General features: G+C 61.6%; 2 protein-coding genes across 2 annotated transcripts; one reads left to right on the top strand and one right to left on the bottom strand.

Moving 5' to 3' along the window:
• Window positions 1–124: 124 nt before the first annotated feature.
• Window positions 125–3,176, top strand: B4GAT1 (beta-1,4-glucuronyltransferase 1). Its single transcript, XM_066208127.1, has 4 exons — window positions 125–431; window positions 515–836; window positions 886–1,666; window positions 1,878–3,176. Exons 1-4 carry the CDS (start codon window positions 125–127, stop codon window positions 2,067–2,069), a joined length of 1,602 nt encoding a protein of 533 aa, XP_066064224.1. The 3' UTR covers window positions 2,070–3,176.
• On the bottom strand, window positions 2,848–24,073 carry LOC136304619 (neuroblast differentiation-associated protein AHNAK-like). The gene is given in 5 exon segments (XM_066208108.1): window positions 2,848–5,393; window positions 5,395–20,046; window positions 20,655–20,869; window positions 21,504–21,654; window positions 23,321–24,073. Coding segments are annotated over 4 exon segments (16,020 nt in total). The 5' UTR covers window positions 23,321–24,073; the 3' UTR covers window positions 2,848–4,391.
• Between the last annotated feature and the right edge of the window lie 2,030 nt (window positions 24,074–26,103).

Here is a 26,103-nt window from a genome sequence, read left to right as displayed (position 1 = left end):
ACCCCCCCAGTCCCCTCTCCCAGTGCCCCCAGACCCCTCCCAGTGTCCCCAGTACCCACCAGTTCCCTCCCAGTATCCCCCAGTATCCCCCAGTCCCCCCTCCCGGTGCCCCCCACCCCGTGCCATGCTCCGGGGCCGGATTCTGGGGGGCTGCACCTGGATTTTGGGGGGGCTGGCTCTGCTGCAGACCCTTTACCTGCGGGCCCTGCCGCCCCCCGGCCCGGGCCCGCGCCCCCCGCCGCGAGGGGGCCGAGCCCCCCGAGGGGTCCTGGACGCCTCGGGCTCGTTCCGGGTGTACCGGGACGTTCTGGGGCCGCCCCCGGGCTGGGCCCGCGCCCCCCGGCCCGAGCTGGTGCTGGCCACCCACGGCAGCCCCGGGCGGGCGGCGGCGGCGCTGGGGGGGCCCTGGGGGGGGCCCCGTGTCCCTGGCGGTGTTCGGGGAGCCCCGGGAGGGGCTGCGGGAGCTGCTGGAGGTTTTGGGGGGGCCCTGCCGGGCTCTGCGGGCCCGCCTGAGGCTGCACGTGGTGCTGGGGGCGGCGGGACCCCCCCCCCAAAATCCCCGAGCCGAGGGGAGCCCCCCAAAAAGCCGGGGGGTGTCGGGGGGCCCTGGGCAGGCTGGAGGCCGCCGACCCCCCCAGTTACACTTTGGGGGTGCCGTACCCCGGGAATCTGCTGCGGAACGTGGCCTGGGAGGGGGCGGCCGGCGGGGGGCCGGGGGCCGGGGGGGGACCCCCGCCCGAATTCGGGGAGCGCTTCGTGCTCATGGTGGACGCGGACGTGGTGCCCAGCCCGGGGCTGCGCCGGGGGTTCCTGCGGCTGCTGCGGGACGGGGGGCTGCACCCCAAAAACTGGGGGGGGCGGGGGGGGATTGTGCCCAAAAACCAGGGGGAACAGGGGGGGATGGAGCCCCAAAACTGGGGGGGACCGCACCCCGAAAACTGGGGGGCTGAGGGGGAGCTGGGGGACCCAAAAGCTGCGGGGGCTCAGGGGGATTTGGGGGACCCCAAAAGTCTGGGGGGTCCTGGTGGTGGCCCCGGGGTCACCAACACCTCGGGGGGCCCCGGAAGGTTGGGGGGGCCCCAATGCTGGGAGTGACCCCGGGTTCCCCGAGGGTCTGGGGGGCCCCAAAGGTTTGAGGGTCCCCGAGGGTTTGGGGGACCTCGGTGTCCCCAGTGTCCCAAAGAACCCCAAAGGTCCCCAAGACCCAGGTGACCCCAACCCCCTGAGTGACCCCAAAGTCCAGACTGACCCCCATGCCCTGAGTGACCCCAGTGTCAGGAGTGACCCCAACACCCTGAGTGACCCCCATGCCCCGGGTGACCCCCATACCTGGCCCGCCCCCTCCGACCCGCCCTGGTCCCGGGTCCTGTTTGTCCTCCCGGCGTTCGAGGTGCGCTCGGGGCTGTCCCTGCCGCGCTCCAAGGCCGAGCTGCTGGCGCTGTGGGGCCGGGGGGACGCCCGGCCCTTCTATGGGGCGCTGTGCCCCCGCTGCCAGGCCCCCACGGACTTCGGGCGCTGGGGGGGGCTCCCGCCGCCCCCCCGGCTGCGCGTGGCCTACGAGGCGCCCTGGAGGGACCCCTGGGAGCCCTTCTTCGTGGCCCCCGCCCGGGGGGTGCCCCCCTTCGACGAGAGGTTCCTCCAGTACGGCTTCAACCGCATCAGCCAGGTCAGCGCGGGGCGGGGGGTCTTGGGGGGCTCCTGGGGTGGTCATTGTGGTCTTGGGGTGGTCTTGGGGTGGTCCTGGTGACCGTGGGGTGGCCGTGGGGGCTGGAGATGGTGGTCAGGGGTTCTGTGGGCCCTGGGGCTGCTCTGGGGTTGCTCTGTGGGGTCTGTGGGTGCTCTGGGGGTCCCTTTGTGACCCCCCATGTCCCCCCCAGGCCTGCGAGCTGCACGTGGCCGGGTTCCGGTTCGCGGTGCTGGACGGCGCCTTCGTCACCCACCGCGGCTTCAAGGAGCCCGGGGGGTTCCACGGGGCCCGCGAGGCCGAGCTGGGCCTGAACCGCGGCCTGTTCCGGGCCTTCCGCCGGGAGCTGAGGGACAGATACCCCGGGTCACCCCGGCGGTGCTGAGACACACCTGGGACACAGCTGGGACAGCTGGGACACACCTGGAACAGCTGGGACACACCTGAGACACACTTGGGACACCTGGGGACAGCTGGGACACAGCTGGGACAGCTGGGCCTGAACCGCGGCCTGTTCCGGGCCTTCCGCCGGGAGCTGAAACTGCGCTATCCTGGGTCACTCCGGTGGTGCTGAGACACACCTGGGGCCACACCTGGGGACAGATGGAACTGCTGGGACACACCTGGGACAGCTGAGACCCTCAAATGGACACCTGGGACATCTGGGGACTCTCCATGGACACCTGGGGACACACCTGGGACATCTGGGGACCTCCTTGGACACCTGGGGACACACCTGGGACATCTGGGGACCCTCCGTGGACACCGGGCCGCCCCCCGGACGAGGGGCAGTGACCGTCCCTCAGTGCCCGCAGTATAGATGGCCGCCTACCCATGATGCCTCTGTGCGGGTGATGTCATGGGGTGGGCGGGGCAGACCGGTAACGCCCAGTACATGAGGCAGAGACCCTCAGGACAAACATGGCCGACTTCCGGTCCTCCCATCGGGGCTTCCTGTGTGGCCGCTCCCGCAGCAGCGCCCCCTGGCGGGCGGGAGGATCAGAGCACCCGGACCCCAAACCGGGGGGAGGGGTGGAGGGGACTGAAATCTGAGCTGGGGGGAGGGGCAGGAGGGTGTGACCCCCGAATCCAGAGGGAGGATCCGATTGGAGCATTAAAACCCCCAAACCCGAGCTCGATAAACAACCCCAAACACACAAAACTCGCGGTTAATAAACTTTTTTTTTTTGTTTTATTTGCGTTTTTTCCACCCTTTTTTTTTTTCTCCCGTTAATTCGCCGTTAAAGTGCTGCAAAAGGGGAACAGGTTTATATTTCCTGGGGGTTTTTTCTTAAAAAAAAAATTAATTTCTTTAAACCTCCCCCGAAAAATTTCCTTTATAAACATAACTTTATCCCGGACGCCCGATGCACCTTTTTAATTTTTTGGGGCTAAACGAGGCAGGAAATCGGAGCTTTTATCAAATTATAATACAAAGAATGTAACAAATACAACAACAACAACAAAAAAACAGCCATAAAACAGCCCCCCCCCCCAAAAAAAAAAGAAAAAAAAAAAAAAGAAAGAAAGGAAAAGCTGCAAGGAAAAGCTCGGGAGCGGCTCCGGGCTCGCTCCGTCCTCCCCGGAGTCATTCGATCCCCGGGTCTTGTGGCACGGATTAAATCCTCCGAGCTCTGGGGACACTTCTCACTTTCAGAGGTCACACTCGTGGTTTTCGGTTTGTTTTCAATAACAAATCCGCGGGTTTGGTTTCGTTTTTTAAATAAATTCACGGGTTTGGTTTATTTCGTTTCATAATACTTTTTTTTTTTTGGTTTATCCTGCTCAATAAATATATTTTTTTGTTTATTTCTTTGTATAAATCCATTTATTTTTTAATAGATCCCCTTTTCTTTGGTTTATTTTCTTAACAGATCCTATTTTGTCTCTGTTAACTACTTTTTAAAATTTATTTTTATATTAATTTCTTAAATAAATCTCTTTTTCTAAAATTGAACCATATTTTTACTTTGGTGGGGTTTTTTTTAGTAATTCCATTTTATATGGTTTCCTTTTTTAGTAACTCCACGTTTTTGCTTTATTTTTTAATATAGCAATGGTTGTGGTTAATTTGTTTAATATATCCACGGTATTTGTTAATTAATTTAATACATCCATGGCTTTGGTTAATTTATTGAATATATATCCATGGCTTTGGTTAGGTTTTTTTTTTCCCTAAATTCACAGTTTTGGATTTTTTTTAATTAAAAAAAAAAAATCCACGGTTTTGGCTTCATTTCATTCACAAACCAAAAAAAAAAACCAAAAAAAAAACCCCCAAAGTTTTGATTAAATCCGGAGACCCGACAGAACCTTCAGCCCCGCAAAAAAAAAAAAAAAAAAAAGAAGTAAAAATAAAGTAAAAATAAAAGGTTCAAAAAAAAAAAAAAAAGACCAAAAAAATTCCATTTCCACGACCCAAACACTGAAAATATTTTTTTTTCTGGGGCTGGGAAAAGAGGGAGGAAAAAAAAATCGGGGAGGGAACAAAATAGACCCCAATAAAAATATCAAAAAAATAAAAAAAAAAAAAAAAAAAGGGAAAAAAAAAGGATAAACTGGGAGGGAAGAAATGAAGCTCTCAGCGGGGGAGGGGGGAGGGGAGGACCCCAAAATCCGTGGGGGAGGGGGGACCCCCAGCCCCTCCCCCCCTCTCTGTACACGCGGGGGGTCCCGGCCTATGTACAACCCCTCCCCCCGCCCGCGGTCACTCCTTGCGCCCGGCCACGCCCCCGGCCACGCCCTCACAGGAAGAGGAGGAGCCCAGGCGGGACTGGGGGGACGCCCCAGAATCATCCTCATCCTCCTCACCCCCGGGGGTCACCTCGTAGCAGCCCTTGGCCCTGGAGCCCAGGCCCCCGAAGGTCCCGAATTTGCTCCTGGGCTGCCGCGACGCCGCGTCCGGCCCGGCCGAGTGGTCGTCGCTGAAGGACGACGAGCGCGGCCGCGCCTTCCTGCCCCGGAACAGCGAGAACTTGGCCTTGGCCTCCGGCTCGCCCTCGGCCGAGCCCAGGCTCGCCTTGGAGCTCTTCAGGTCGCCCCTGGAGCCGGACACCGACGCCTCGGGGGACCCCGGGGCGGTGACGCCGCCGCCCCGCCCTTTCTGCTTGGAGAAGTTGAATTTGGGCATCTTGAGCTTGGATTTCTTCAGCCGCGCCTCGGCCTCGTCCGGCTCGGCCTCGGCCGCCTCGGGGAAGTCGACGTCCACCCCGACCTCGCGGCCTTTGGCCTCGGGCTCGGAGAAGGCGAATTTGGGCATCCTCAGCTTGGGGAAGGACACTCGCACCTGGCCGCCCTCGGCGCCCGCCTTGGGGACGGAGGCGTGGAAGGGTCCGGAAGCGGCGCCGAGCGACGGCGGCGTCACCTCGGCCGCGCCCTTGACCTTCGGCCCCTTCACGTTGACGTTCAGCCCCGGGCCGGACACACCCACGGCCGGAGCCTCCAGGTGGACGCCCACCCCTCCCTGAGGGGCTTCCACGCCGACCTTTGACCCCTTGATGTCACCGGCCGCCTCCACCTTTGGTCCTTTCAGCCTCAGGTCAACATCCGGCACAGAGAATTTCGACCCTTTCAGCCCCACCTCGGGACCTTCCAGCCCCACCTTGACCTGGGGGCCCTCCAGAGCGACCCCCGCGTCCCCCCCATCCACGCCGGGGCCGGAGACGCCGAACTGGGGCAGCTTCAGGCACGGCAGTTTGATGGTGCCCCCCCAAAATCTCGAAGCCAGCGTCTCCCGCCGACCCCTGGGGGGATTTGACGTCCCCTTTCAACTTTGGTCCTTTCAGGTTGACATCCAGATCCGGGCCGGAGACGTCCAGCGAGGGCCCCTGGAGGTCCAGGGTGGCCCCCGGGGATTGGACGGAGCAGGGGACGCCCCCCTGGACCTCCAGCGTCAGGGGGTTCACTGTGGGCAGCTTCACCTTCCCCCCGAGGCCGGGCGCGTCCAGGCTGACGTTGGGCCCTTCCAGGGAGCCCGAAATGTCCAAATCTCCCTTTAATTTTGGTCCTTTCAGGTTCCCCTCCAGCTCGGCTCCGGAGATCTGGGGCCCTCGGAGCTTCGCGTCCACGTCGGGCATTTCCAGCCCCAAACCCATTTTCCCCCCCTGGGGCCACCCCAGTTTCACCTCGGGGCCTTCCAGTTGAGCTCCGACCTCGCCCTTCACTTTTGGTCCTTTCACGCTGACGTCGGGGCCCTTCAGGTCCCCCCCGACTTTCACCTCGCCGGCGCCCACCTGGACCCCGGGCAGTTTGAACTTGGGGCTTTTCAGGTTCACCTCGGGGCCTTCCAGGTCGCCCTTGACCTCCAGGTCGCCCTCGGCTTTTGGGAGTCCAGCCGAGGCCTCGCCACGGGACCGGTGGGACTTGAGGTCGAACTCAACGTCAGGGAAGGAGATTTTCCCGAACACGTTTTTCCTGCCCTTGGGGGACTTGACGGCGGCGTCGCCCCTGGCGGCGACGTCGGGGCCGGTGACGTTGAGCTCCGGGTCCAGCTCGGCCCCGGCCGCGCTGACCTCGAACGCTCCCTTTTTCCCCTTCACCTTGGGGCCGCTCATGTGGATTTTGGGCATTTTGAACTTGCTCTTCTTGCCCTTCGCGGACAGGTGGGCCTCAGGTGAGTCCACGTTCAGCTCCGCCTCGGGGAGCTCCACCTCGGCCTTGGGGATCTTCATCCCGAACCCAAATTTGGACTTTTTAAACTTGGGAACTTTGACCTCCGGGCCCTCCACGCTCAGGTCGGGGCATTCGACGTCAACCTCGGGGCCTTTGACCCCGAATTCTGGGCCCTTGAGGTTGACCTCAGGCCCTTTCAGGTGACCCTCGACCTTCGGGGTGGAGAGGTCAAAGCCGCCCTTGGTTTTGTGGCCTTTCAAGTTCAAGTCGATCTCGGGCATGGAGATTTTGGGGACGTTCACGTGCATTTCGGGCATTTTCAGCTTGGGGCCTTTCACTTTGCCCTCGGGACCTTCAACGCTCACCTCGGGCAGGCTGAGGTCCACCTTGGGGCCAGACAGATCCACCTCGGCCTTGGGCAGGTTCACGTCCACCTCGGGGCCTTCCCCTTTGAAGCCGAATTTGGGCATTTTCATCTTGGGCAGCTTCACTTTCCCCTCCAGGCCGTCGACGTCGATCGCCGGGCCCTCAAGGTCGACCTTGGGGCCTTTGATGTCGACTTTCGGGCCTTTGAGATCGACCTCGGGGCCCTTCAGGCCGCCCTCGAGCTTGGGGCCATGCAGGTCGGCGTCACCTTTGACCTTGGGGCCTTTCAGGTTCAGGTCGATGTCGGGCATGGAGATCTGGGGTGTCTTGACGTGAATCTCGGGCATCTTCACCTTGGGCCCTTCCAGGGTCACATCCGGGGCCTGAATGTCCACTTTGGGGCCCTTGAGGTCGACGTCTGGGCACTGCAGGTCACCTTCCAGCCTGGGGACGGAGACATCGATGCCACCCTTGATTTTGGGGCCCTTGAGGTTGAAGTCGAGGTCGGGCATGGAGATCTTGGGGGCCTTGATGTTCATTTCGGGCATCTTGAACTTGGGACCTTTGACCTTCCCCTCCGGCCCTTCAATATCCACACTCGGCACCTCAACGTCCACCCTGGGGCCGGACACGTCCAGGTCTCCCTTGGGCAGGGTCACGTCCACCTCGGGGCCTTCTCCCTTCATCCCAAATTTGGGCATCTTGAACTTGGGCATCTTGAACTTTCCCTCAGGGCCGTGAATGTCGACGTCGGGCACATCAATGTCCACCTTGGGGCCCTTGATGTCCAGTTCAGGGCCCTTCAGGTCACCCTCCAGCTTTGGAAGGGACACGTCCACGTCACCCTTGACCTTGGGGCCTTTGAGGTTGAAGTCGACATCAGGCATGGAGATCTTGGGGGCCTTGATGTGCATCTCGGGCATCTTGAACTTGGGGCCTTTGATCTTCCCTTCGGGCCCTTCCAGCTCCACGTCGGGAAGGTCCACGTCCACTTTGGGGCCTTTGATGTCGAGGTCTGGGGCTTTCAGGTCACCCTCGAGCTTTGGAAGGGAAACATCAACGTCCCCCTTCAGTTTGGGCCCTTTGAGGTTGAAGTCGACATCGGGCATGGAGATCTTGGGGGCCTTGATGTTCATCTCGGGCATGGAAAATTTGGGGCCTTTGACCTTCCCGTCCACGCTGAGCTCGGGAGCCTCCAGGTCCACACTGGGGCCCGATACAGCCAGGTCGCCCTTGGGGGCGGCCAGGTCCACGTCCACCCCGTCCCCTCGGAACCCGGGCATGGAGAATTTGGGCATCTTGAACTTGGGCAGTTTGAATTTCCCCTCGGGGCTGTCGATGGCGACGTCAGGGCCGGTGACGTTGAGCTCGGGGCCCTTCAGCTCCCCTTCTACAGCAGGCAGGGACATGTCCACATCGCCCTTGACCTTGGGGCCCTTCAGGTTCAGGTCGAGGTCAGGCATGGAGATCTTGGGGGCCTTGATGTGCATCTCGGGCATCTTGAACTTGGGGCCTTTGACCTTCCCCTCTGGCAGCTCCACGTCCACCTCTGGACCTTCAATGTCCACCCTGGGGCCAGACACGTCCAGGTTTCCTGTCGGGATGTTTACGTCCACCTCGGGGCCTTCTCCCTTCATCCCAAATTTGGGCATCTTGAACTTGGGCATCTTGAACTTTCCCTCTGGGCCGTGAATGTCGACATCGGGCACATCAATGTCCACATCGACTTTGGGGCCTTTAATGTCCAGTTCAGGACCCTTCAGGTCCCCTTCAAGCTTAGGGACAGAGACATCGATGTCACCCTTGACGTTGGGGCCCTTCAGGCCAAAGTCAACATCAGGCATGGAGATCTTGGGGGCCTTGATGTGCATCTCGGGCATCTTGAACTTGGGGCCTTTGATCTTCCCCTCGGGCCCTTCCAGTTCCACATTGGGAAGGTCCACATCGACTTTCGGGCCTTTGATGTCGATTTCAGGACCCTTGAGGTCACCTTCCACCTTGGGGACAGAGACATCAACGCCCCCCTTGACCTTGGGGCCCTTCAGGTTCAGGTCGATGTCGGGCATGGAGATCTTGGGGGTCTTAAAATGCATCTCGGGCATCTTGAACTTGGGACCTTTGACCTTCCCCTCCGGCCCCTCAATGTCCACACTCGGCATCTCAACATCCACCTTGGGGCCGGACACGTCCAGGTCTCCCTTGGGCAGGGTCATGTCCACATCGGGGCCTTCTCCCTTCATCCCAAATTTGGGCATCTTGAACTTGGGCATCTTGAACTTTCCCTCAGGGCCGTGGATGTCGACGTCGGGCACATCAATGTCCACCTTGGGGCCCTTGATGTCCAGTTCTGGGGCTTTCAGGTCACCCTCCAGCTTTGGAAGGGACACGTCCACGTCACCCTTGACCTTTGGGCCCTTCAGGTTGAGATCGAAGTCGGGCATGGAGATCTTGGGGGTCTTGATGTGCATCTCGGGCATCTTAAATTTGGGACCTTTGACCTTCCCTTCAGGGCCCTCTATTTGAACATCTGGGGCAGACATATCGAATTCGGGGCCCTTCACATCCACCTTGGGCCCTTTCAGGTCTCCTTCCACGCTCGGCAGGGACACGTCCACGTCCCCCTTCAGTTTTGGGCTCTTCAGGTTCAGGTCAAAGTCAGGCATGGAGATCTTGGGGGCCTTGATGTTCATCTCGGGCATCTTGAACTTGGGGCCTTTGATCTTCCCTTCGGGCCCTTCCAGCTCCACGTCGGGGAGGTCCACATCAATTTTGGGGCCTTTGATGTCGAGGTCTGGGGTTTTCAGGTCACCTTCCAGTTTAGGGACAGAGACATCAACGTCCCCCTTGACCTTGGGGCCCTTCAGGTTCAGGTCGATGTCGGGCATGGAGATCTTGGGGGTCTTAAAATGCATCTCGGGCATCTTGAACTTGGGACCCTTCACTTTCCCCTCTGGCAGCTCCACGTCCACCTCTGGACCTTCAATGTCCACCCTGGGGCCGGACACGTCCAGGTCTCCCTTGGGTAGGGTCACGTCCACCTCGGGGCCTTCTCCCTTCATCCCAAATTTGGGCATCTTGAACTTGGGCATCTTGAATTTTCCCTCTGGACCGTGGATGTCGACATCAGGTGCCTCGATGTCCACCTTGGGGCCTTTGAGGTCGATTTCGGGGCCCTTCAGGTCACCCTCCAGCTTGGGGACGGAGACATCGATGTCGCCCTTGACCTTGGGGCCTTTGAGGTTGAAGTCAAGGTCAGGCATGGAGATCTTGGGGGCCTTGATGTGCATCTCGGGCATCTTGAACTTGGGGCCTTTGACCTTCCCCTCCGGCCCCTCAATTTCCAGCTCCGGACCTTCAATGTCCACCTTGGGCCCTTTGATGTCGACGTCCGGCAAGCTCAGGCCCCCTTCGAGTTTTGGTGCGGACAGATCGACGTCCACCCCACCCTTGACCTTGGGGCCTTTCAGGTTGAGGTCCAGGTCTGGCATGGAGAGGTTGGGAGCCTTAATGTTCATCTCGGGCATTTTGAATTTGGGGCCTTTGATCTTCCCTTTGGGGCCTTCGACGTCGATGTCGGGAACTTCCACGTCCACCTTGGGTCCCTTCAGGTCCACGTCCATGTCCCCCTTCACTTTGGGGCCCTTCAGGTTGAGGTCGATGTCGGGCATGGAGATCTTGGGGGCCTTGATGTGCATCTCGGGCATCTTGAACTTGGGGCCTTTGACCTTCCCCTCCGGCCCCTCAATGTCCAGCTCTGGACCTTCAATGTCCACCTTGGGGTCAGACACGTCCAGTTCTCCTGTCGGGAGAGTCACGTCCACCTCGGGGCCTTCTCCCTTCATCCCAAATTTGGGCATCTTGAACTTGGGCATTTTGATCTTCCCCTCGGGGCCGTGAACGTCCACGTCGGGGGCCTCGATGTTGACCTTGGGGCCCTTGATGTCCACCTCAGGGCCCTTCAGCTCCCCTTCCAGCTTGGGGGTGGACAGCTCGAACTCCCCTTTCACCTTGTGCCCCTTCAGGTTCAGCTCCACGTCCGGCATCGACACCTTGGGTGAGGAAATGTTCAGGAAAGGCATTTTGAATTTGGAGCCCTTGGACTTCCCCTGGACGTCCAGATCCGGAGTCTGGAGCTCGACTTTCGGGCCGGACAGCTCCACCTCGGGCTTTTTCACCTTCACATCCACCTCGGGACTTTGAACTTTCGGGCCGGAAAAGCCGAACTTGGGGAGTTTGAACCGGGATTTTTTCGCTTTTCCTTCGAGGTCGACCTTCGGCCCCTCCAGCTCGACCTCCGGCCCTTTGACGTCCAGTTTGGGGCCCTTCAGGTCGCCCTCGACCTTGGGAAGAGAAGCGTCGAGGTCCCCCTTGAGTTTGGGGCCCTTCAGGTTGAGGTCGATGTCGGGCATGGAGATCTTGGGGACGTTGAACTGCAGCTCCGGCTTCTTGAACTTGGGGCCTTTGATATTCCCTTCAGGCCCTTCCAGGTCCAGGTCGGGGACAGAAACGTCGACCTTGGGACCCGAAACGCTGACCTCGGCCTCGGGCAGGGTCACGTCCACCTCGGGGCCTTCCACCTTGGGCCCGGAAAAGCCGAATTTGGGCATCTTGAATTTGGGCATTTTGATTTTCCCTTCCGGGCCATGAATGTCCATGTCGGGCGCCTCGATGTCCACCTTGGGGCCCTTGATGTCCAGTTCAGGACCCTTCAGGTCACCCTCCAGCTTGGGGACAGAGACATCGATGTCGCCCTTGACCTTGGGGCCTTTGAGGTTGAAGTCGACATCGGGCATGGAGATCTTGGGGGCCTTGATGTGCATCTCGGGCATCTTGAACTTGGGGCCTTTGATCTTCCCCTCGGGCCCTTCCAGCTCCACGTCGGGGAGGTCCACGTCCACTTTGGGGCCTTTGATGTCGAGGTCTGGGGCTTTCAGGTCACCCTCGAGCTTTGGAAGGGAAACATCAACGTCCCCCTTCAGTTTGGGCCCTTTGAGGTTGAAGTCGACATCGGGCATGGAGATCTTGGGGGCCTTGATGTTCATCTCGGGCATCTTGAACTTGGGGCCTTTGATCTTCCCCTCCGGCCCCTCAATGTCCACCTCTGGACCTTCAATGTCCACCTTGGGGCCGGACACGTCCACGTTTCCTGTTGGCAGGTTCACGTCCACCTCGGGGCCTTCTCCTTTCATCCCAAATTTCGGCATCTTGAACTTGGGGAACTTTATTTTCCCTTCTGGGCCGTGAATATCGACGTTGGGAGCCTCGATGTCCACCTTGGGGCCTTTGATGTCGATGTCAGGGCCCTTCAGGTCACCCTCCAGCTTGGGGACAGAGACATCGACGTCCCCTTTCAGTTTTGGGCCCTTCAGGCCGAAGTCAACGTCGGGCATGGAGAACTTGGGGGCCTTGATGTGCATCTCGGGCATCTTGAACTTGGGACCTTTGACCTTCCCCTCGGGCCCTTCCAGCTCCACGTTGGGGAGGTCCATGTCCACTTTGGGGCCTTTTATGTCCAGTTCAGGACCCTTGAGGTCACCTTCCACCTTGGGAAGGGAAACATCGACATCTCCCTTGACCTTGGGGCCTTTGAGGTGCAGGTCGATGTCGGGCATGGAGATCTTGGGGGTCTTAAAATGCATCTCGGGCATCTTGAACTTGGGACCTTTGACCTTCCCCTCCGGCCCTTCCAGCTCCACATTGGGGAGGTCCACATCGACTTTGGGGCCTTTGATGCCAAGGTCTGGGGCTTTCAGGTCACCCTCAAGCTTGGGGACAGAGACATCGATGTCCCCCTTCAGCTTTGGGCCTTTGAGGTTGAAGTCGACGTCGGGCATGGAGATCTTGGGGGCCTTGATGTGCATCTCGGGCATCTTGAACTTGGGGCCTTTGACCTTCCCCTCTGGCAGCTCCACATCCACCTCTGGACCTTCAATGTCCACCTTGGGGCCAGACACGTCCAAGTTTCCTGTCGGGATGTTCACGTCCACCTCTGGACCTTCTGCCTTCACCCCGGGCATCCCAAACTTGGGCATCTTGAACTTGGGGAACTTTATTTTCCCTTCTGGACCATGAATATCAACATCAGGTGCTTCAATGTCCACCTTGGGGCCTTTGATGTCCAGTTCAGGACCCTTCAGGTCACCCTCCAGCTTTGGAACTGACACGTCCATGTCACCCTTGACCTTGGGGCCCTTCAGGCCGAAGTCAACGTCAGGCATGGAGATCTTGGGGGCCTTGATGTGCATCTCGGGCATCTTGAACTTGGGGCCTTTGATCTTCCCCTCCGGCCCTTCCAGCTCCACGTTGGGGAGATCCACGTCCACTTTGGGGCCTTTGATGTCAATTTCGGGACCTTTCAGGTCACCTTCCAGTTTAGGGACAGAGACATCAACGTCCCCCTTGACCTTGGGGCCCTTCAGGTTCAGGTCGATGTCGGGCATGGAGATCTTGGGGGTCTTAAAATGCATCTCGGGCATCTTGAACTTGGGACCCTTCACTTTCCCCTCTGGCAGCTCCACGTCCACCTCTGGACCTTCAATGTCCACCCTGGGGCCGGACACATCCAGGTCTCCCTTGGGTAGGGTCACGTCCACCTCGGGGCCTTCTCCCTTCATCCCAAATTTGGGCATCTTGAACTTGGGCATCTTGAATTTTCCCTCTGGACCGTGGATGTCGACGTCGGGCACATCAATGTCCACCTTGGGGCCCTTGATGTCCAGTTCAGGGCCCTTCAGGTCACCCTCCAGCTTTGGAAGGGACACGTCCACGTCACCCTTGACCTTGGGGCCCTTCAGGCCGAAGTCCACGTCAGGCATGGAGAACTTGGGGGCCTTGATGTGCATCTCGGGCATCTTGAACTTGGGGCCTTTGATCTTCCCCTCGGGCCCTTCCAGCTCCACGTTGGGAAGGTCCACATCGACTTTGGGGCCTTTGATGTCGAGGTCTGGGGCTTTCAGGTCACCCTCGAGCTTGGACACAGAGACATCGACGTCCCCCTTCAGTTTCAGGCCCTTCAGGTTCAGGTCGATGTCGGGCATGGAGATCTTGGGGGTCTTGATGTTCATCTCGGGCATCTTGAACTTGGGGCCCTTCACTTTCCCCTCAGGACACTCCAGCTCCACGTCAGGGAGGTCCACATTGACTTTGGGGCCCTTGATGTCCAGTTCAGGGCCCTTCAGGTCACCTTCCAGCTTGGGGACAGAGACATCGATGTCACCCTTGACCTTGGGGCCTTTGAGGTTGAAGTCGAGGTCGGGCATGGAGATCTTGGGGGCCTTGATGTGCATCTCGGGCATCTTGAACTTGGGGCCTTTGATCTTCCCCTCGGGACACTCCAGCTCCACGTCGGGGACATCCACATCCACCCTGGGCCCTTTCAGGTCTCCTTCGAGCTTGGGCAGGGACACGTCCACGTCTCCCTTGACCTTGGGGCCTTTGAGGTTGAAGTCGACATCGGGCATGGAGATCTTGGGGGCCTTGATGTGCATCTCGGGCATCTTGAACTTAGGGCCCTTCAGTTTCCCCTCCGGCAGATCAATGTCCACGTCAGGAGCTTCGATGTCCACCTTGGGGCCTTTGATGTCGATTTCGGGGCCTTTCAGGTCACCCTCCAGCTTGGGGGCGGAAATACCCACGTCCCCCTTCAGTTTTGGGCCCTTCAGGTTCAGGTCGATGTCGGGCATGGAGATCTTGGGGGCCTTGATGTGCATCTCGGGCATCTTGAACTTGGGGCCCTTCAGTTTCCCCTCAGGACACTCCAGCTCCACATCAGGGAGGTCCACGTTGACTTTGGGGCCTTTGATGTCGAGGTCTGGGGCTTTCAGATCTCCCTCGATTTTCGGGACGGACACATCCACGTCTCCCTTGGCCTTGGGGCCCTTCAGGTTGAGATCGAAGTCGGGCATGGAGATCTTGGGGGCCTTGATGTGCATCTCGGGCATCTTGAACTTTGGGCCTTTGATCTTCCCCTCGGGACACTCCAGCTCCACGTCAGGGACATCCACGGCCACTCTGGGTCCTTTCAGCTCCACGTCAGGCACTTTCACATCACCTTCTATTTTCGGGGCAGCCACGCCCACCTCTCCCTTCAGCTTGGGACCTTTCAGGTTCAGGTCGATGTCAGGCAGAGAAAATTTCGGCGCCTTGATGTTCACCTCGGGCATCTTGACCTTTGGTCCCTTCCACTTCCCTTCCACGTCCACCTCAGGAACGTCCACATCCACCTTCGGACCTTTAATGTTCACGTCCGGACCTTTGAGGTCACCTTCCACCTTGGGGACGGAGACATCAACGCCCCCCTTGACCTTGGGGCCCTTCAGGTTCAGGTCGAGGTCAGGCATGGAGATCTTGGGGGCCTTGATGTTCATCTCGGGCATCTTGAACTTGGGACCTTTGACCTTCCCCTCCGGCCCCTCAATGTCCACACCCGGCATCTCAACATCCACCCTGGGGCCGGACACGTCCAGGTCTCCCTTGGGCAGGGTCACGTCCACCTCGGGGCCTTCTCCCTTCATCCCAAATTTGGGCATCTTGAACTTGGGCATCTTGAACTTTCCCTCAGGGCCGTGGATGTCGACGTCGGGCACATCAATGTCCACCTTGGGGCCCTTGATGTCCAGTTCTGGGGCTTTCAGGTCACCTTCCAGTTTAGGGACAGAGACATCAACATCCCCCTTGACCTTGGGGCCCTTCAGGTTCAGGTCGATGTCGGGCATGGAGATCTTGGGGGTCTTAAAATGCATCTCGGGCATCTTGAACTTGGGACCTTTGACCTTCCCCTCAGGACCTTCCAGCTCCACGTCGGGGAGGCCCACATCGACTTTGGGGCCTTTAATGTCAAGGTCTGGGGCTTTCAAATCTCCCTCGATTTTCGGGACGGACACGTCCACGTCGCCCTTGACCTTGGGGCCCTTCAGGTTGAGATCGAAGTCGGGCATGGAGATCTTGGGGGTCTTGATGTGCATCTCGGGCATCTTGAACTTGGGACCTTTGACCTTCCCCTCCGGCCCTTCAATATCCACACTTGGCATCTCAACATCCACCCTGGGGCCGGACACATCCAGGTCTCCCTTGGGCAGGGTCACGTCCACCTCGGGACCTTCTCCCTTCATCCCAAATTTGGGCATCTTGAATTTGGGCATCTTGAATTTTCCCTCAGGGCCGTGAATGTCGACGTCGGGCACATCAATGTCCACCTTGGGGCCCTTGATGTCCAGTTCTGGGGCTTTCAGGTCACCCTCGAGCTTGGGGACAGAGACATCAACGTCCCCCTTCAGTTTCGGGCCCTTCAGGTTGAGGTCGATGTCGGGCATGGAGATCTTGGGGGCCTTGATGTTCATCTCGGGCATCTTGAATTTGGGACCTTTGACCTTCCCCTCCGGCCCCTCCATGTCCACACTCGGCATCTCGACGTCCACCTTGGGGCCGGACACGTCCAGGTTTCCTGTCGGGATGTTCACGTCCACCTCGGGGCCTTCTCCCTTCATCCCAAATTTGGGCATCTTGAACTTGGGCATCTTGAATTTTCCTTCTGGACCATGAATATCAACATCAGGCGCCTCAATGTCCACCTTGGGGCCTTTGATGTCCAGTTCAGGGCCCTTCAGGTCACCCTCCAGCTTTGGAAGGGACATGTCCATGTCACCCTTGACCTTGGGGCCTTTGAGGTTGAAGTCAACGTCAGGCATGGAGATCTTGGGGGCCTTGATGTGCATCTCGGGCATCTTGAACTTGGGACCCTTCACTTTCCCCTCTGGCAGCTCCACGTCCACCTCTGGACCTTCAATGTCCACCCTGGGGCCGGACACGTCCAGGTCTCCCTTGGGCAGGGTCACGTCCACCTCGGGGCCTTCTCCCTTCATCCCAAATTTGGGCATCTTGAACTTGGGCATCTTGAATTTTCCCTCAGGGCCATGAATGTCGACATCAGGTGCCTCAATGTCCACCTTGGGGCCTTTGAGTTCGAGGTCTGGGGCCTTCCGGTCACCCTCCAGCTTGGGCACAGCGACATTCACGTCGCCCTTGACCTTGGGGCCTTTGAGGTCGATGTCCACATCGGGCATGGAGATCTTCTGCGTCTTGATGTGCATCTCGGGCATCTTGAACTTGGGGCCTTTGACCTTCCCCTCCGGACACTCCAGCTCCATGCCAGGCACCTCCACATCCACCTTTGGCCCTTTAATGTCCACTCCTGGAGCTTTCAGGTCCCCCTCCACCTTGGGCAGGGACACGTCCACCTCTCCCTTCACCTTGTGTCCCTTCAGGTTCAAATCCACGTCCGGTATGGAGATCTTGGGGGATTTGATGTTCAGCTTCGGCATCCGGAATTTGGGACCTTTCCACTTCCCTTCCGCTCCTCCGACGTCCACCTCGGGGCCCTCAATGTCCACCTCTGGCCCGGAGATGTCCACCTCTCCCTTGGGCAGGGCCACATCCACCTCTGGACCCTCCAGCTTGGGGCCGGACACGTTGAAATGAGGCAATTTCACCTTGGGCATTTTCAGCTTGGCCTCCGGACCCTCCAGGTGGACGTCCGGCACCTCCACGTCCACCTTCGGCCCCTTGATGTCACCTTCCACCCTGGGCAGGGACACGTCCACCTCTCCCTTCACCTTGTGTCCTTTCAGGTTCAAGTCCACGTCCGGCATGGAGATTTTGGGGGATTTCACGTTGAGTTTCGGCATCTTGAACTTGGGGCCTTTCACCTTCGCTTCGGGACCTTCCAAATCCACCTCGGGCACGTCCACATCCAGCCTGGGACCTTCCACGTCCACCTTGGCACCTTCCACGTCCACCTTGGGGCCTTTCACGTTGATCCTGGCGTCCCCTTTCACCTTGGGGCCCTTCAAGCCCAGGTCCACGTCCGGCACGGAGAGTTTCGGGGTCTGGACGTTGAGTTCGGGCATTTTGAACTTGAGGCCTCTCCCTTTGACCTCCGGCCCCTCCACGTCCACGCCAGGGAGGTCAACGTCCACCCTGGGGGCGGAAACGTCCACCCCGCCCTTGGGCAGCGTCACCTCCGCCCCGGGGGTCTCGCCCTTCACCCCGAATTTCGGCATTTTCATCTTGGGGAACTTCAGCTTCGCCTCGGGCCCCTGGAGCTCCAGCTCTGGGGCTTCCACCTCCACTTTGGGGCCTCTGACGTCCAGCCCGGGGGTCTTCAGCTCCCCTTCCAGTTTTGGGGCGGAAACGTCCAAATCCGCCTTGACTTTGGGCGCTCTGAGGTCGAGGTCGATGTCGGGCATGGAGATCTGGGGGGTTTTGAGGCCCACCTCGGGAACCTTCACCTTGGGGCCTTTGACGTCCACTCCGGGCACCTCCACGGCCACGCTGGGGAGGTCAACGTCCACCCCGCCCTTGGGCAGCGTCACCTCCGCCCCGGGGGTCTCACCCTTCACCCCGAATTTCGGCATTTTCATCTTGGGGAACTTCAGCTTCGCCTCGGGCCCCTGGAGCTCCAGCTCTGGGGCTTCCACCTCCACTCTGGGGCCTCTGACGTCCAGCCCGGGGCCCGTCAAACCCGGCACGGACACGTCCAGGTCGCCGCTGGCCTTGGCGCCGTTCAGGGTCAGGCCGACGTCTGGTGCGGAGATTTTGGGCGCCTTGAGGTGGATCTCGGGCCCCTGGAGGCCCAAACTCGGCGCCTCAACGTCCACCCTGGGGCCGGACACGTCCAGGTCTCCTTTGGGGAGGGTCACGTCCACCTCGGGGCCTTCTGCCTTCACCCCGGGCATCCCAAATTTGGGCATCTTGAACTTGGGCATCTTGAATTTCCCCTCGGGGCTGTGAACGTCGACGTTGGGCGCCTCAACGTCCACCTTGGGACCTTTGATGTCCATGCTCGGGACACTGACGTCCACCTTGGGGCTGGACACGTCCAGGTCTCCCTTGGGGAGGGTCACGTCCACCTCAGGGCCTTCTCCCTTCATCCCAAATTTAGGCATCTTGAACTTGGGCATCTTGAATTTCCCCTCGGGGCCGTGAACGTCCACTTCGGGTGCCTCGATGTCCACTTTGGGGCCCTTGATGTCCACACTCGGGACGCTGACGTCCACCTTGGGGCCAGACACGTCCACCTTGGGGCCGGAGACGTCCACCCCTCCTTTGGGAAGGGTCCCCTCGGCACTGGGGGTCTCGCCCTTCACCCCGAATTTGGGCATTTTCAGCTTGGGGAACTTGAGCTTGGCCTCGGGCCCGCCCTGGATCTCCATTTCCGGGCTCCCAAGCTCCACCTTGGGCCCTGCGACGTCCAGCCCGGGGGTTCTCAGCTCCCCTTCCAGTTCTGGGGCGGAAACGTCCAGATTCCCCTTCGCCCCTTTGAGGCTCAGGTCGACGTCAGGCACGGAGATTTGGGGGGTCTTGACCTTGGGGCCCTTGACGTCCGCTCCGGCCACCTCCACGCCGACTTGGGGCCCTTTCAAGTCCAGCTGAGGCCCCCTCAGCTCGCCCCCCACGCCGGGCACGGACACGTCCACTCCTCCCTTCGGCCCCTTCAGGTCAACGTCCACCTCCAGGCCCTTCAGGCCGCCCCCCGGACCGGCCACGCCCACCTGGGGACCCTTCGCGTCCACCTGGAGCCCCTTGGGGCCGAGTCCTTCCGCCCTGGGGCCCTTCAGGTGCAGGTTCACGTCCGACAGCGAAATTTGGGGCGTCTCCGCCTTCTTGAAGGTGGGGCCTTTCCATTCTCCTTCTAGGGCCACGCCCCCGGGGGCCTCTACGGCCACGCCCACGTCCCCCTGAGCGCCGAATTTGGGGAAGGTCAAGTGCGGGATCCTGATTTTCCCCTTGGTGCCATCCACGGCCGGGCCCTCCACGCCGGGGACGCCCAGAGGAGGGGAGGGGACCTCGGCGACACCTTTGACCTCCGCGTCCACCTGGGGCGGCAGGGAGGGCCCGCCCGGGCAGGTGACGACGTCCATCCCCACCTGCGGGGCAGCGGCTTCGCCGCCGGCCTGGAACCCGAATTTGGGGATTTTTAAGGTCGGGATTTTGATCTTCCCCGCGTCCACGCCCGGCGAGGAGCAGGTGACCTCTCCCTGCGGCCACGGGGCCGCGCCGGACGCTTGACCCTTCGCGTCCGGCTCCCCGAACTGTCCGTTGGCCTCCACCCGGGGCGGCGCCGAGCCCTTCCAGCCCGGGAGGGGTTTTCCGGTTTCTCCGGCGGGAATCTGGGGGCTCGGGGGGTCCATCCTGAGGTGGAGCCCCTCGGGGGCGGTCCCGGGCTCCGGGGCGGGCAGGTCGCGGCCGGTGACGTCCACGGTGTAGGCGGTGACCTTGCGGGTGACCGTGATGGTTCTGCTCTGCGTGGCCTCGGCCTCGTCCTCGGAGCGCAGCCGCGGCTTGATCTTGGTGGTGAAGATGCGCTGGTACTCCTCATCGTCGCCGCTCTGCGGGGGGGACACGGTGAGCTTCCTCCCCGCCGTCGTCATCGTCACCTTCGGCCTCATCCTTGTGCTCATCCCCGTGCCTGCCTCACCTTCCTCCCCGTCGCCATCCTCCCCTTCACCCTCACCTTCCCCCCCGCCTTCATCTCCGTCCTCATTCTCATCCTCGTCTTCTCTACCATACTCATCTTCATCTCATCCTCACCTTCATCCCCATCCTCAGCTTCCTCCCCGTCTCCATCCTCCCCTTCATCCTCATCCTCACCTTCATCCCCATCCTCATTCTCGTCCCCACCTTCATCCTCATTGTCATCCTAATCTCATCCCCATCCTTCCCACCATCCTCATCTTCATCATCCTCATCTTAACCTTCATCCTCACCCCATTCTCTTCCTCCTTCTCTTCCTCCCCCTTCCTCTCCCCCTTATCCTCATCCTCCTCACATCATCCCCCCCCCATGTCCTCCTCCTCTTCCCTCTCACCTTCATCCTCATCCCCATTCTCCTCCTCTTCCTCCCCCTCCTTATCCTCATCCTCCCCACATCCTCCTCCTCCTCCTCCCTCACCTTCATCCCCATCCTCCTCCTCCTCCCCCGTGCCCCCGCACTCACCAGCACGACCTCGGGGCTGCCGGGGCTCGGCTCCTGCTGGCCGCAGCCGACTCCGGCCGGGGCGGCCCAGTGCCCGTGTCCGGCCAGCGGTGACCGGTCCCCGCGGCGCTGCAGCCGCAGCCCCACCGTGTGCTGCCCCATGGTCTGCAGCAGCTGCGCCGCCTCCCCCGACGGCAGCCCCTCGAAGTACACGGTGGCGCTGACGATCTGGTCCCCTGGGGACACGGGGACATGTCAGGGGACATGGCGGGGGACAGGGGGACAGTCAGGGGACATGGCAGGGGACATGGGGACACGGGGAGGGACAGGTCAAGGGACATGGGGACACGGCGGGGACACATCAGGGGACACGGGGACAGTCAGGGGACAGGTCAGGGTTGGGGGGGAACAGCGGGAGGGACCCCCCTGTGCCCACCCCAGTGACTGTGGGGTCATCGCCCACAGATGAGGCAGGTGTCCCCAAACCCCCCCAGGTGACCCCAGGTGACCCCAGACCCCCCCAGGTGTCCCCAGACCCCCCCCCAGGTGTCCCAGGTGTCTCCAGGTGTCCCCAGGTGTCCCAGGTGTCCCCAGGTGTCCCCCGACCCCCCCCCCCAGGTGTCCCAGGTGTCCCCAGGTGTCCCCAGACCCCCCCAGGTCTCCCAGGTGTCCCAGGTGTCCCCAGACCCCCCTCAGGTGTCCCAGGTGTCCCCAGGTGTCCCAGGTGTCCCCAGACCCCCCCAGGTGTCCCAGGTGTCCCCAGACCCCCCCAGGTGTCCCAGGTGTCCCCAGGTGTCCCCAGACCCCCCCAGGTGTCCCCAGGTGTCCCAGGTGTCCCCAGACCCCCCCAGGTGTCCCAGGCGAGCCCACCTTCGTGCACCACGCCCGTCCTGGCCGCGGGGGAGCCGCTCTGCACGCGCCGCACGAAGACGCCGTCGTCGGTGTGGGCGATGGTGATGCCGTGGGAGCCGCTGCCGCGCCAGTTGGGCAGGAGCAGCTCCCGGGGCGGCTCCTCCGCCATCTGGGGGCCAGGGGTCACAGGTCAGGGGTCACAGGGTGGACACAGGGTGGACACATGGACACGGGGATGGACACACAGACACGGGGTGGACACCAGGATGGACACAGCCAGGGCAGGGGTCAGGGCACGGACACAGACACAGGGGTGGACACAGCCGGGGTCACAGGTCAGGGCGTGGACACGGCTGGGGCAGGGGATGGACACAGGGATGGACACTGGGATGGACACTGGGATGGACACTGGGATGGACACTGGGATGGGCACGGGGATGGACACGGGGATGGACACTGGGATGGACACGGGGATGGACACGGGGATGGACAGCGGGATGGACACGAGGATGGACACTGGGATGGGCACGGGGATGGACACGGGGATGGACACTGGGATGGACACGGGGATGGACACGGGGATGGACACGGGGATGGACACTGGGATGGACACTGGGATGGGCACGGGGATGGACACGGGGATGGACACGGGGATGGACAGCGGGATGGACACGAGGATGGACACTGGGATGGGCACGGGGATGGACATGGGGATGGACACGGGGATGGACAGCGGGATGGACACTGGGATGGACACGGGGATGGACACGGGGATGGACACTGGGATGGACACTGGGATGGACACTGGGATGGACACTGGGATGGGCACGGGGATGGACACGGGGATGGACACGGGGATGGACACTGGGATGGACACTGGGATGGACACGGGGATGGACACGGGGATGGACACGGGGATGGACACTGGGATGGACACTGGGATGGGCACGGGGATGGACACGGGGATGGACACGGGGATGGACAGCGGGATGGACACTGGGATGGGCACGGGGATGGACACGGGGATGGACACGGGGATGGACACGGGGATGGACACTGGGATGGACACTGGGATGGACACGGGGATGGACACGGGGATGGACACGGGGATGGACACGGGGATGGACACGGGGATGGACACTGGGATGGACACGGGGATGGACACGGGGATGGACACGGGGATGGACACGGGGATGGACAGCGGGATGGACACTGGGATGGGCACGGGGATGGACACGGGGATGGACACGGGGATGGACACGGGGATGGACACTGGGATGGACACTGGGATGGACACGGGGATGGACACGGGGATGGACAGCGGGATGGACACTGGGATGGGCACGGGGATGGACACGGGGATGGACACGGGGATGGACACGGAGATGGACACGGGGATGGACATGGGGATGGACACGAGGATGGACACTGGGATGGACAGCGGGATGGACACTGGCATGGACACTGGGATGGACACAGGGATGGACACGGGGATGGACACTGGGATGGACACGGAGATGGACACTGGGGATGGACACCGGGATGGACACCGGGATGGACACGGGGCTGGGGTCAGGGCAGGGAGTGGACACTGGGTCTGGGGTCAGGAGAGTGGCCGGACACGGGGCTGGGGGTGGGGTCAGGGGTCAGGGGAGGGGATGGACTCTGGGCCGGGGGGTGGACACGGGGCCGGACATGGGGTTTGGGATGGACACCGGGGCTGGGGTCAGGAGAGGGGTCAGACACTGGGTTTGGGGTCGGGGGATGGACACAGGGCTGGGGGTGGACACCAGGTTTGGGGTCAGGGGTCAGGGGTCAGGGCTGGCCCCGCTGACCTTTGTGGGGTCCCTGTCCCGGCCGGATCCGCCCCAGGAATCCTCGGGAACCTCTCGGGAGCTCCGGGGTCACCTCCCAGCCTGGAGGGGACACGGGGGACACGCTGGGACCTCGGGGACACCCGGGGGACACCCGGGACACCCCCGGGAGACCCCCAGGACACCCCCGGGACACCCCGGCACACTGTGGGGACACCCCGGGACACCCCCGGGAAGCTCCTTCCCCCCCGCCCCCGCCCCGGCTCGGGGACATTTTGGGGACACTTTTTTGGGGACACCCCCGATGTCCCCGTGTCCCCAAAGGGTGAGCCCGGGGGGGGTTTGGGATCTGCGGGAATTCCGGAGCTGGGGGGGGGTCGGGAATGTCCCCTGTCACCTGTCACCTGTCCCTGTCCCCACCCCCAGAGCAGCCCCCGAAGTTTTGAGGGAATTTCTCCGTTTTTAGACAATTTCGGGTTTTTTGTTCGTTTGTTTGTTTGGTCCTCTCCCCGTTCCACCCCTCCCCCCCCCCCCAAAATAAACCGGGGGAGGGGACACGGGGGGGGGGGTGTCACCACCCCGGGGGGGACACCCCGGAGCCTCCGAGTGTCCCCCGGGCTGGGCGGGTGACACTTTTGGGGGGGTTGGGGACACTGCGGGGGGGGGGGGGTGACACTGCCCGGTGCCACCTCGGGGTGTCCCCGCCCCCCCCCGGGGTGTCCCCAGAAGGGACAATCCCCCCCCGGGGTGTCCCCAGAAGGGACAATCCCCCCCCCGGGGTGTCCCCAGAAGGGACAATCCCCCCCCCCGGGGTGTCCCCAGAAGGGACAATCCCCCCCCCGGGGTGTCCCCAGAAGGGGACAATCCCCCCCCGGGGTGTCCCCGCCCCCCCCCGGGGTGTCCCCAGAAGGGACAATTACCCCCGGGGTGTCCCCAGAAGGGACAATCCCCCCCCGGGGTGTCCCCAGAAGGGACAATCCCCCCCCGGGGGTGTCCCCAGAAGGGACAATCCCCCCCCGGGGTGTCCCCAGAAGGGACAATCCCCCCCCCGGGGTGTCCCCAGAAGGGACAATCCCCCCCCGGGGTGTCCCCAGAAGGGACAATCCGCCCCCGGGGTGTCCCCAGAAGGGACAATCCCCCCCGGGGTGTCCCCAGAAGGGACAATCCCCCCCCGGGGTGTCCCCAGAAGGGACAATCCCCCCCCGGGGTGTCCCCAGAAGGGACAATCCCCCCCCGGGGTGTCCCCAGAAGGGACAATCCGCCCCCGGGGTGTCCCCAGAAGGGACAATCCCCCCCGGGGTGTCCCCGCCCCCCCCGCGGGGTGTCCCCAGAAGGGACAATCTCCCCCGGGGTGTCCCCCCCGTCCCCGGGTGTCCCCACAAGGGACAATCCGCCCTCGAAGGCTCTGGAAGGCTCCGCTCGGTGGCGGCCAAACTGGTTGGTGACTCAGAGCGGGGCGGGGGGACCCGGGGGGGGACACGGGGGGGGGGGTGACTCAGAGAGGCCCCGGCAGCGTTTGGGAGCGGCCCCGGCCCCGCGGGCGCTTCCCCGCGCCCAAAAACCGCCCAAAATTCGCTTTTCCCACCATTTTCCAGCCGCTTTTTCCCGCAGTTTTTCCCCCTTTTTTTTTTTCTTCCCGAGGTTGTCCCCCCCCGCCCCCCCCCGGGTGACACAGGGGACAGCTCGGAGTGTCCCCGCAGCAATGCCACCGCCGCCCCCCCGCCCCGAGGCCACCGCCGCTATTTTTGGGGGTGAAAAACCACGTGCGGCCCCCGCCCGGTATTTTTAGTGGCTTCTTCCCCCCCCCCAAAAAAAAACAAACCGCAGAGGGACGGATGAGATGTCACCGATGTCACCCGTGCCACCCCGCCCGCTGTCCCCACGGGGTGCCCCCGAATTTGGGGGGGTCCGGGCCGGGGGGGTTGTAACCCCTCCCCAGGAAACGCCAAAATCCCCGAAAACCCGCCCCAAAAAATGGGGGAGATGGGAAAAAAAAGGGGGGAAAAACCCAAAAAAAACAGAAGAAAAATGGGGGAAATGAGGGGAAAATGAGGGGGGAAAATGGGGGGAAAAATGGGGGGAAAAATGGGAAAAAAAGGGGGAAAACGGGGGGAAAGGGGGAAAAAAACCGGGAAAAAATGGGGGGGAAATGGGGGGAAAAATGAGGAAAAAATGGGGAAAAAAAGGGAAAAAAACGGGGGAAAAGTGGGAAAAAAACCCCGGGATGAGGAGGAGGAGGAGGAGGAGGAGGAGGAGGAGCGGCGGGCGGGGCCCCGCGGTCGGTACCGGTCGGACCGGCTGGAGCGAGAGTCCCGCGGGCGGCGGGGACCGCGGGGATCCGGGAGGGTCCCGGACCGGTTCCACCGGGTCCTGCCCGGACTCTGCCCGCGGCCGCAACGCGGCGGCGCCGGGACACTCCGGGGGTGTCCCCGGCCCCGCCCCGAGAGACGTACCCCCCCGGGAGCCCCCAAAAAATCCCACATCGGGATCCCCCAAAAAATCATCGCCCAAAAATCATCGCCCCTCGAGACCCCCCCCAAAAAATCCCCCCCCGAAATCATCGCCCCCCGAGAACTGCCCCCCAAAAAATCCCACATCGGGACACCCCAAAAAAATGTGCGCCCAAAAATCATCGCCCCTCGAGATCCCCCCAAAAATTCACCCCCCGAAATTCTCACTCAGGGCGGGGGGGGACGCAGAGGAATCGCCCCCACCCCAAATTAAACCCGGGGGGTCCCCAAAAGGGGCAGGGGGTCCCCAAGGGGGGGAAGTGGAACCCGGAGCGGCCGCGCCCCAAAAACCGC

This window comes from Chamaea fasciata, unplaced genomic scaffold (assembly GCF_029207755.1).
Source record: "Chamaea fasciata isolate MVZ Bird 193981 ecotype frontalis unplaced genomic scaffold, bChaFas1.0.hap1 SCAF_134, whole genome shotgun sequence".
NCBI lineage: Eukaryota > Metazoa > Chordata > Aves > Passeriformes > Sylviidae > Chamaea > Chamaea fasciata.
Note: the sequence above shows the minus strand (reverse complement) of the source record. Positions and strands in the feature narration are given on the sequence as shown.

Coding starts and splice junctions, on each gene's coding strand:
- B4GAT1 (XM_066208127.1), top strand. CDS start 125: ATGCTCCGGGGCCGGATTCTGGGGGGCTGCACCTGGATTTTGGGGGGG. Junction 432..514: donor GGGGCCCCGTGTCCCTGGCG/GTGTTCGGGGAG, acceptor GGCCCGCCTGAG/GCTGCACGTGGTGCTGGGGG. Junction 1,667..1,877: donor GCTTCAACCGCATCAGCCAG/GTCAGCGCGGGG, acceptor TGTCCCCCCCAG/GCCTGCGAGCTGCACGTGGC.